The 11,039-nt window shown below is 45.0% G+C and overlaps 1 protein-coding gene across 2 annotated transcripts; it reads left to right on the top strand.

Annotated features, from left to right (window-relative positions):
- The first annotated feature begins 5,373 nt into the window (after window positions 1-5,373).
- Window positions 5,374-8,193, top strand: LOC124661069 (WD repeat-containing protein ATCSA-1-like). 2 transcript variants are annotated; one of them, XM_047198932.1, is made up of 9 exons: window positions 5,374-5,526; window positions 5,638-5,895; window positions 5,993-6,152; window positions 6,233-6,408; window positions 6,920-7,154; window positions 7,287-7,441; window positions 7,519-7,608; window positions 7,689-7,760; window positions 7,871-8,193. In XM_047198932.1, exons 1-9 carry the CDS (start codon window positions 5,374-5,376, stop codon window positions 7,928-7,930), a joined length of 1,359 nt encoding a protein of 452 aa, XP_047054888.1. In that variant the 3' UTR covers window positions 7,931-8,193. The 2 variants fall into 2 exon arrangements, with proteins under 2 accessions (XP_047054888.1, XP_047054887.1); XM_047198931.1 differs by having other exon boundaries at window positions 6,917-7,154.
- Window positions 8,194-11,039: the final 2,846 nt, after the last annotated feature.

Genomic DNA, 11,039 nt, shown 5'->3' with positions numbered 1-11,039 from the left:
TATCGGAACTTTTCTTGTAGTGTAAATTCCTTATATAAACCCTCTCAAAGAGATAGTCACCAATTACCAAAATGGGGGAGATTGAAAGTGCATGGAGCCTCCATGTGTGGTTTTGGTAATTAATGACAATCCCTATGGACTAATGTTATATTTGTAGGAGTTGTCCATAGGCAATTCTTGAACCATATGTTGGCTTCAAGGTTGCAATAAGAATAATTTGGTGAAGGATATCAAGTGTCAAGTATGTCTTGAAGATGAAGATGAAGTGAGCCCTCAAGTTACTTCAAGACATCAACATGATGAAGAATGAAGAAATGAAGTGCAAGTTCAAGATGAGCCATCTCGAAGAGGTCCTTTGCTTGAGTCTTGCCATCCATATGGTGATCATGGATATGCGAAGATGCGCCAAAGAAGAAGCTCTCCCGTGGTGGATTATGGGGGAGCAATCCACATGGTGGTCATGGTTATGTGAAGATGCACCGAAGAAGAAGCTCTCCCATGGTGGATTATGGGGGAGCAATCCACAAGACTTCGTCAAGCAAACACAAGCAAGAAAGGCGTTCCATCTTGTTGAGGTCAAGATCGTCGTCATCAAGCTCAAGTGGGATGCGCAAGTATAAGGTTTGCTCTTGATAGGGTTTCTTTCTCACCGGTCTCATAGTGTAGTTGGAGACCGGTTTATAGTTTAGTTGCCGTACTATCAAGAGGGCTCTCGAGTGAGTAACTCGATCGTATCGTTCGGAGAGAGCTCAAACCTTTGCATCCTTGCATCATCTTTCTTGGTTGTTATTTGGACCTTATCCATGTGATGTTTTAGAGCTTGTGCTTATTCTCATGACAAGCTCTAGTTCATCGAAAACGGATTTTGCATAGATCACTTGTTGCATTTTCGAGTTTGGTTCATCATCTTTCTTGGTTATTATTTGGATCTTATCCATGTGATGATTTAGAGCTTGTGCTTATTCTCATGACAAGCTCTAGTTCATCAAGAATGGTTTTTGCACGGGCAACTTGTTGCATTTTCGAGATTGGAGGTTTTACTCGGTATGTCTTTTTTAGATAGGTCAAACCTTTCATCATTTGTTTCTATCCTCCCTTGTTGGACTATGATGGTTTCCTGCATGATCTTGTAGAGCTTGTTCCTAGCTTCAAAACAAGCCCAAGATCATCAAAATCGGAGTCCGGATGCTAAAGTTATGCCCGTTTTAGTTTTGGTGTTTCTGCAGTTTGCTAGGCCGGATTTTCCGGGCCGGATATTTTCAAAATATCCGGGCCGGATATTTCCAAAATATCCGGCCCCCTCGAAATCGGCTAAGGACCAGAAGAAAAGCAGCTCTGGATAGGGGGCGGACATTTGGCCGGATTTTTACCAGGTTTTGTCCCTGAGGCCGGATTATCCGGGGGGGGGGGGCGGATTATCCGGCCCCAACTTGGGCCGGAATATCCGGCCCTGGTTTTGCCCAACGGCTCGATTTTCTTGGGGGGTATAAATACCCCCCTTCTTCCTCCTTGGGCTGGGGCTTCTCTCACTCTCTCTCTCCTCCATTGTTGAACTAGAGAAGCTTGCTCTATCTCTCAATCCCTCCATGATTCTTGCCCCCATTTGAGGGAAAAGAGAGATGAGATCTAGATCTACTTTTCTACCAATCAAATCCATCTCTTTGTGAGTGGAATCCTCTAGATCTTGATCTTGGTGTTCTTTGTGAATTCCTTTGTTCTTCCTCTCTTATTCCCCAATAGCTTTTGTAGCTTTGTTGAAATTTGAGAGAGAAGGACTTGAGCATCTTTGTGGTGTTCTTGCCATTGCATTTGGTGCATCGGTTTGAGTTCTCCACGGTGATTCGTGGTTGTGAAAGCAAGAAGGTTGTTACTCTTGGGTTCTTGGAACCCTAGACGGATTCTAGACCTTTGTGGTGATTTGTTGGGAGCCTCCAATTAAGTTGTGGATGTTTGCCCCAACCTTTGTGTAAGGCCCGGTTTCCGCCTCGAAGGAAATCCCTTAGTGGAACCGTGACCTAGGCCTTTGTGGCGAGGGTCACCGGAGATTTAGGTGAGGCGCCTTCGTGGCGTTCGGTGTGTGGTGTGAGTACCGCATCTTGGGGTGAGGCCTTTGTGGCGTTGGTGTGCATCGAGCAACCACACCTCAAGGTGAGCCTCTTGTGGCGTTCGGGAGCACTAAGCAACCGCACCTCTCCACCGGAGATTAGCACTCGCAAGAGTGTGAACTCCGGGATAAATCATCGTCTCCCGCGTGCCTCGGTTATCTCTATACCCGAGCTCTTTACTTATGCACTTTACCTTGTGATAGCCATCGTGCTTGAAGTTATATATATCTTGCTATCACATACTTGCTTGTATTGCTTAGCATAAGTTGTTGGTGCACATAGGTGAATTCTTGCTTAGAATAAGTTGTTGGTGCACATAGGTGAACCATAGTATATAGGCTTTGGGCTTGACAAAGTAAACGCTAGTTTTATTCTGCATTTGTTAAGCCCATCTCATAGAAGTTTTAAATCGCCTATTCACCCCCCCTCTAGGCGACATCCGTGTCCTTTCAGAAACCAGTGCAGCGGAGCACAACGAATCCAGAAGCAGCAGAAAAGGATCTTATTGACGGAGATCCCCGAGGTGGAGGAGCTCGCCTTCTCCGGCCGCCGGAGCTCAACGAGGCAGGACCACCACACCCCGATGCACCAGATCTGACCCTAGAGATCTCGTGCCCTACTCCAAACTACCGGCAAGCCGCCAAGACACCTAAACCTAGACCTATCTACAACTCCGGCGCCTCCCCTTTGCCATCTCCGGTCGGCAGCGCCGCCGGAGAGGGCTCGGGGTCAGCCCGGCCTCACCTGGTGTACTCTCAAGGAGGAAGGGGAGAGGAGAGCGGTGGGGGGAGAGGAGAGCGGTCACTTGTGAGTTGTATGTTGCTCGTTGGTTTCAGGTCGAGTGAATCAATTCACCAGCCCTGTAAGAGCATGTCTAACAGACCCCTTAAAAGGGCCAAACCCGTATAATAACCGCCGGAATACGGGATTGAGCTCCCCCCGGCCGTCTAGCAGGCCCTGTAAAAACGGCCCCCAATCCGATTTTTCCTGGTTTCGATTACGGGGCGGGTCTTCGCCCCCTACTTGTGCGGGGTGGGAGCGGGGATAGAGGGCCAAACCAGTATCCCATTTCAGAAAAAGTGCGCGAACATTTCAGTTTCCCCCACCCGTTTTCCCCCGCGCCGCCCTCACAGCCACCCGCACGCCGCCGCTAGAATCTGTCAGATCTCTCCCCCTCCGCCGCCCGCCGAGCCGCGCTGCGTCCACGCCCGCCGCACCTCCACCGCACCCCCCCGCCGAAGATCCGCGCCCCTCCGCGCGCGCCGCCGCACCCCCGCCGCGGTCTTCTCCACCGTTTTCGCCGGTGAGTATTCCGCCGCGTTCTTCTTCGTTCTCATCGGTAAAATGGACGTGTTTGGGGGCTGATGTATGCTTCACCGTGGTAGATGGCTTCGGAGGATGTGCATATGGCGGATTTGGAGGATTCATCGACCGATTGGTCCTCGTCGGATTCCGATGATTCGGACCTCGACGAGGTGCTCAACGACGACGAGACGGAGGTGATGCTGCTGCTGTTCGGCATGAAGCACATGGAGGACCGCACCAAGCTGCTAGATCAGAGGAAAGGATCCGTGATGGGGCGTATGTGCATTCCGCGGAACCGCGCACTCGGCCACGAACAGCTGATGCAAGATTATTTTGCCGAGGTACCGACCTATCCTCCCCGCCTCTTCCGTAGAAGGTACCGAATGCGTAGGACTTTGTTCGAGAGAATCGTCAGAGATTGCGAGGCAAATTGCGATTATTTGAAGCAAAGAAGAAACGCTGCCCAAGTCATGGGATTTAGCCCATATAAAAAAACATCTGCCGCCATGAGGGTGATTGCATACGGTATACCAGCAGATTATACCGATGAGTACATTCGCATTGGTGTGCAAACAACCACGAATTGCGTGCGTATGTTTGCCAAGATGGTGATCAAGTTGTATGGAGAGACGTATCTCCGAGTTCCAAATGAGGAAGATACGAAAAGGCTCATGAAGAAATGCTTTTGGTAGTTTGGATTGCATGCATTGGACATGGAAAAATTGTCCAAAAGCATGGCATGGAATGTATTGTGGCAAAAGCCGTGATGCTACCATTGTTCTTGAAGCTGTGGCCTCGCAAGACTTATGGATTTGGCATGCTTTTTTTGGACTGCCGGGGACACTCAACGACATCAACATCTTGAATAGATCCCTTTGTTTGCAAGACTAGTTAAGGGTGAAGCACCAACTTGTAACTACAAGGTTATAAATAATGAGTACACTATGGGGTATTATCTCACATGTGGTATTTATCCTAACAATGCAACTCTTGTCAAGTCCATAAAAGAGAAAAAAGACAAGGCTTTGACAAGAAAAAAAGCTTGATTCACCAAAAATCAAGAGGCATGTCGCAAGGATATTGAGAGAGCTTTTGGTGTCTTGCAAGCAAAGTTTGTCATTGTCCGGGGTCCTGCAAGGTTTTGGAACAAGGAAACTCTTGTAGATATCATGACATGTTGTGTGATTTTTCACAACGTGATCATTGAAGATGAAAGAGGGTTGAACTTGCCATGTTTCTATGACAATGTTGGCACCCGAGTGCAGCTCGAGAGGAATTCTGATCGGATTGAAGCTTTTCTTGCAGCTCATCGAGACATTGAAAATGCCGAGACTCATCACCAGTTCACCCAAGATATGATTGATCACCCAATGAGTTATTACATTCATTTCCTATTGTGGTATGTGTGAAACATTTATCTTGATTGTTTGATTGTGAGAACATTTGTTATTTATTTAATTCTTCTATTAGAACATTTGTTAACATTTTCGAAAAATATTATTGTAATAATTATGAAGATTATTGTGTGATGTAAAACTTTTATTTTATGTGAATGTTGTGTTGGTTCTAATATCCAATATGTCAAAAACCCTATTTTGAGGGATTGAAAACTCGCCCAAGCTAGCAGACCCGTATTCTCACTCTGTAAAATAAAATATTCTATTTTACAAGGTGTGAATATGAGATCTACTAGCTCGGACGAGTTTTCGGCAGACGGAAAATAAATACAGAGCCTCTCCTCGCGTTTTAATGGGCAGAAAAATACGGGTCCAACATGCTCTAACCGAACGAGGCCCGACGGATTTAATGGATGCTCGGAATTAAGCGCAGCAAATGAGTCCTCCTAGCTCACCGGCCACCACATCAACCACCCGATTCGCGCCGCCGCGCAGCTCCGCCTAGCTCTTCCCGCCCCGACTCCCGTCGCCGCTCACCGCCGCAGCACGCGCCGTGCCCGAGTTGGATGTGGTTGGAGGAGCTGAGAAGAAGGGAACGCGGGGAGCTGCGCGCGCGGCGCTTCGAGGCCCTCGCCCGGTCGCGCCGCGCCGCTTCGCTCGCGCTCTCCAACCGCAAGGAGATCGCCACCCCGCACCACGGCGCCGTCAACTCCCTCCAGGTCCCCTTCTTCCCCCATCCCGCCCGCTCCCCCCAATCGCCCCCTATTTTTTACCCCGTCAATTGCGTGAGTAGAACGTCGCCGGTGTTCGTAATTTGACAGTATGGCCAGGTTGATTTGACAGAGGGGAGGTACCTGCTCTCGGGGGCATCGGATGGGTCGGCCGCTGTCTTCGATCTGAAGAACGCGACGGAATACGAAGCCGGGTTCATTGCCAAGCACAGGAGCATCCTGCTCGTCGACAGGCAGCACGAGCATGGCCACAAGTTCGTCGTCTCAGCGGCCATCTGGTACCCCGTGGACACCGGGCTCTTCGTTACAGCGTCCTTTGATACCTATGTCAAAGTGTGGGACACCAACTCGACCCAAGTATGTGCATTTTGCTCTGTCCATTGTTGATCCTAATATATTGTCTCGTTGAGGTGTGATTCTCATGTTCTGGTCTTTTGTGCTTTCTTTTCCCTAGGTAGTCATGGATTTTAAGATGCCTGGAAAGGTCTACAGCGCCGCGATGTCTCCGATCGCGACAACGCATATGCTCATCGCGACAGGAAGTGCGGATGTTCAGGTCCGTTTGTGTGATATTGCTTCTGGAGCCTTTACCCACACGTTGTCCGGTCATCATGGTTAGTTTCTTCATGCTACTGTAACGATGATGGAAACATTCTTGTTTCGTTCGTATGCTTATCCTCGTCAATCATCTCAGATGGTATCATGTCTTTGGAGTGGTCTACCTCCAGCGAGTGGATCTTGATGAGTGGTGGCTGCGATGGGGCTATACGATTTTGGGACATAAGACGAGCAGGATGCTTCCTTGTCCTCGATCAGTTACGGTCTCAGCAAGGAAGACGGCCTCCTTTTCTTGACAGCGCCATGGAGAAAGTATGCTTGCTGGTCACCGACTACTTCTTATCTGCTTTCGCGGGTTTGATTATTTCCTCAGATTGTTTGCTCACAGGGCTAAAACAGAACAGCCTACTATTTTGTGCCTACAATTCCGAAAATATTAGCATTCAAGTAGGAGTGGATTTCGGGTATATATTCATGTCCTAGGCCTCTTTCACTGTATTAGTCTCATCATATATAGATGGTATGGATAAGCACAGTGCTCTAGTGCTTGAAAGATAGGGTTTGTCCTGAAATAGTTAGTATTGTTACATCCTAAATAGTTAGTATTGTTACTGACACAAGGTTCCTTTATGTTGCTGACACTGCTGCAACTGTCGTAAAAATGGTTGATGCCATGCAATACATTGGTAGATAAGCAATGTTGACAAGGTTCCTTCCTGTTGTTGATTGTTGCATCCTAAACATGGTTGATGCCATGCAAGTATAGCCTTCCTGTGCTAGTTGATATATTCAACGTATAAACTCTCCTTTTCTTTTTAAGCAGGATCAGAAGAACTTAACATCTTCACCTTCTTCAAAGAGTAACTCAGTTCATCAGAGGACAGGCAGTCGTAAGAAGCATTCGAAAGCACTACACAAAAGTCAAACTCTGATACGTGGACATACACAACAGAGAGTACATCCTGGTATGTCATCCAGTCAAAATCGTACAACAGCTCACTATGGTGCTGTTACAGGGTTAAAAACAACTACAGATGGGATGCACCTTCTTAGCTCAGGTTGAGTAAATTTGTTCTCTGTTATTTAAAAAAAACTGCTGCTTGTTGCTATGCCTGAAATTAGCATGCAGCGCACTGATGACTGTTTAAGCGTAAATCTGTTATTTAGAAGAGGTTGCCGTTTCTCTTCAGGATCCGATTCTCGATTAAGGATATGGGATATTGATTCAGGCTGCAATACTTTGGTCAATTTTGAAGCCATGCGATTGCATCCTAGAAAGCCACTACAATTAGCTGTCACTGATGATCCATCACTTGTATTTGTTCCATGCATGGGTAGCATCAAGGTATGCTATTTCTCTTAACTTGTGGGCTTTTTATGTCTGCATTCTGATGTTCACATTGTATTGTTATACTTGCTTAGGCATACAATATGTGGTCTGGTACGACATTTCAAACATTCCGTGGGCATTATGACCATGTGAATTGCTGCTACTATAACTCACAAGACCAAGTAAGTTTTTTCTTCTGTTGTCCTCTGTTAAGCTTTAGGGTTTGAACACATATTCTGCTTCTAAGTATTCAAGAATGCAGGAACTCTATACTGGTAGCAATGATAGACAAATTCTTGTGTGGTCTCCTGCAACTCCCGCTTTGACTGAAATGGTATACTATCCATCTATCGGCATCACTCAATTTTGTTAGATTTTTCTCAACGGTGGTGTGAGTAGGAATATGGTGTAAATCTGATAATTGACACAATGAAATATCTGTAGGAGGATGATGACAAGCGGCAAGAGGGCTTTGCAGCTGATGAAGATAACTGGAGTGACTGAGAACCTAATGAGTTGACCATGTGTATACTTTTTTTTATAAAGGATCATGTGTATACTAGATTCTAACAATATTGACACGAGGCATGCTAAGTGTTAATAAGTCAGGATTCTTATTTAGTGTTACTCTAAAACTTCAGTCACACGTCAAATTTTGGTGTTGGGTTACTGTACTCTGAGAGGATGTTGTACATTATAGTTTAAGTTCTTATAGTTCATCAAAACTTCAGTCACACGTCATCTCAAAATGAAATAAGTATTCTGTATGGTTCACCCAAGTGACCCAACTGTTATGCTGTTGAAGCCCAATATTATGTTCAACCTAAAAGGACTTGAAAGTTCAAAACCACAAAAGCTGGCCCAAAACATGGTTTAGATTATATTCATAAATAATACATTACAGTTAAACATATACACACTAGCGGTATCTCTATCTCTCTATTTGTTAACATTATCTCCATGCGCCTTCCAAGACTAAAGAAGTGAAGAAAAGCATTGAAGTAATTGATTAACTTTATTGTTGATATTGCACTTAACTCGTGCTTGTAAATGAAGTTGGATTGCTATGTCAGGTTTTATATATCTAATCCTTTTGCAAGTAGCAGGCAAAGCAAATCTTTGTTTTACTTATCTTTCTTGACGACATGGATTACGATGAAGCTTTCAACGATAGTGTTAGGTAACACTGCCCGAACCGGTGCCAGCAGGCTGCCTAAATCAAATAGTAAGCACAACTGTTCCGCATAGACTTCTTATTAGTTATTACAAGCTCCAAAATAATAAAGATGATACATTCAGTAGTATCTTTACATAGGCTGACAGCAGTTGAATTTGAATATTTTCTGATCTATAATAACACCGTAGTAGACTTTGTTTCTCGAGCATCATTGCACATTTTTTGTCCTTCAAACAAAACAATTATCCAGTTCAGTGAGCCCACAACATATTGCAGTTTCTTTTTCTTGTATCACGCCAATAATGATGGGAAAGGAGAGTATAACAGCAATGGCACACCTTAATCTGGTATTGTATCTGTTAGACATGATCCAGGAAATCATGCTGGTTGACGCCACGGATGTGTGCCAGTCTCGGGTTTGATTGGCTTTCTTCTGGCATTTAAATGACAATTTGATTTTTCTGAAGCATCCAGAATGTCTTCCTGTACACCTAGCAGAAGCAGATGCTAGATCTTCATACGAGTCGAATCCAACCTGTAAACCAGCAACGGATGTTTAATATATATGGTGTGTAGAATACACTGGTACAAGTTAGGATCGTATAGAGCAGGGAAGAATCTATATTCTGCCTGGACTGTGGTAGAACAAGTATTATATCTATGATACCACTTTAACTGTCAGCCATAACAGTGTGATGACTGATGTACACTGGCTGACAATGTGATACACTACGAGGCTTCAGCCTCTTAACAGCATACAGCAGCAAAATAATCACTCTGGAACACCAGAAGGAGCAACATGGGAATAACGGTACAAAGCATTTCCCGTCCTCTTCACGTCATGAGATTCCTTGGTGGCACTGAAGTTGTTGAATCTGGTTGCCTGTGCTTCCATAATAGCCCTTGGAGTCTGCTCAATTAATGGATTTTCTTTCATATCACCAGCCCTAACACTAGGATGTCGATTACTACTGTACTTTGAAATGGAAGGTACTGAAGAAATTGCCAATCTCTTGCTTATCTCTTGCTGCATTGATAATTCTTTCTCCCTTAGCCCACACTCTGCTGCGATGTGGCATGAACCTTTGATGTGCATCTGTTCATTTAAAACGCAATGAAAATCAAATAGCAGGTGGTAGCAATTCACAACGTTCGACGAGATGAACCAGAAAAGAGGTGCATGCTGCTCCTACGTTTCTGATCGCAAAATATACTTTCTAAGGAACACTAAAAAAGGAGGAAATCTAAGGACCAACTTATCATTCAATTCCTTCGCATATGGGGAAGAGAAGCTCCGCAGGAATTCATTTAGATGTGGAAAAAAGGTTCACTCCTTTCAGCTTGATCTGACTCCTCCTGGCAGTTTAACTTGGGCGCTGGATTGCTAATGGGGAGTTCTCTGCAATGTATAGTTCGCATTTTGTTGGGCAAATTGCACTTGATTTCTGCTTTATTATGTGGAATAACTTCGCCCCCTCAAATAACGTTGCTCATGGTTTATGCCAACTTAGTCGTAATGTGTTGTGTCGTGGAGTGTTACAAGGTGCGGTGCCGACCTGCGTGTCGAAAGCAGCCTTGGATGATTGTAATTCAAACAATGTTTTCTGATTAATACACAACACATTTTAAAAAAAAAAAGTTCGTCCCCTCAAATGACGCTTCTTTGCTTGGGCTCAAACTGCAGACAACCTCACCAAGGGATGACCTTGCTGCCCCATTTGCCAATTCTCCTTGGTTCATGCTAAAGCATCGCCTGCCTGATGCTGAAACTCCTGAGGGGAACAACAGTGAAGTGCACAACCTCATTGCTATTATTATTTTATATCAGACATATGTCAAACTAGCAGAAACAGGGTTGCCAAAGTGGTGTTCTAAAAAGCTCCTCAGTAAGAATTTCAAAATCATGATGCAAACAATGAATCAACGAGGCAACATGGCTTGCAGCTTTCAGACCAAGAGCAATGGCTCATGGTTTCTATTATTCTTCTGTTGCATATTTCAATCAACATTTGTTCTGTTTGTCCATATTACAATTGGTGCGACATTATTCAGTTTGTTTGACTGCATCAACAATATACATGTACATCTGTTACAGCCTTAGAGGGTAAAAAAGATGAAAGAATCAGTCAGCTATAACCACACCAGATTGAGAAAAGTTGGGGCTAGCCCCAACATACACCTATTACAGACTAATGCTCCTTATTGAGTTGCTGAGCTGATAATGTGCAGGATCCTGTAGCTCAAATTGTCTGAACTTGAGTTGTTCAGGCATCACTGAGGAGAGAACACCAGCACTCCAGCAACCAGTTTCAGGAGAAAAGAATCAGTATATTGCTGCAAGTAACAGCAGATGCCACAAGAGCTTATTGTGTAGGTGGTGGATACCTACGGGATTCTCCAGGCTCGTGGAGAAAATTCCCCACTTATGATTGCCTA

This window comes from Lolium rigidum, chromosome 6, assembly GCF_022539505.1.
Source record: "Lolium rigidum isolate FL_2022 chromosome 6, APGP_CSIRO_Lrig_0.1, whole genome shotgun sequence".
In the NCBI taxonomy this organism is placed as follows: Eukaryota; Viridiplantae; Streptophyta; class Magnoliopsida; order Poales; family Poaceae; genus Lolium; species Lolium rigidum.
This window is presented reverse-complemented; position numbering and strand designations above follow the sequence as displayed.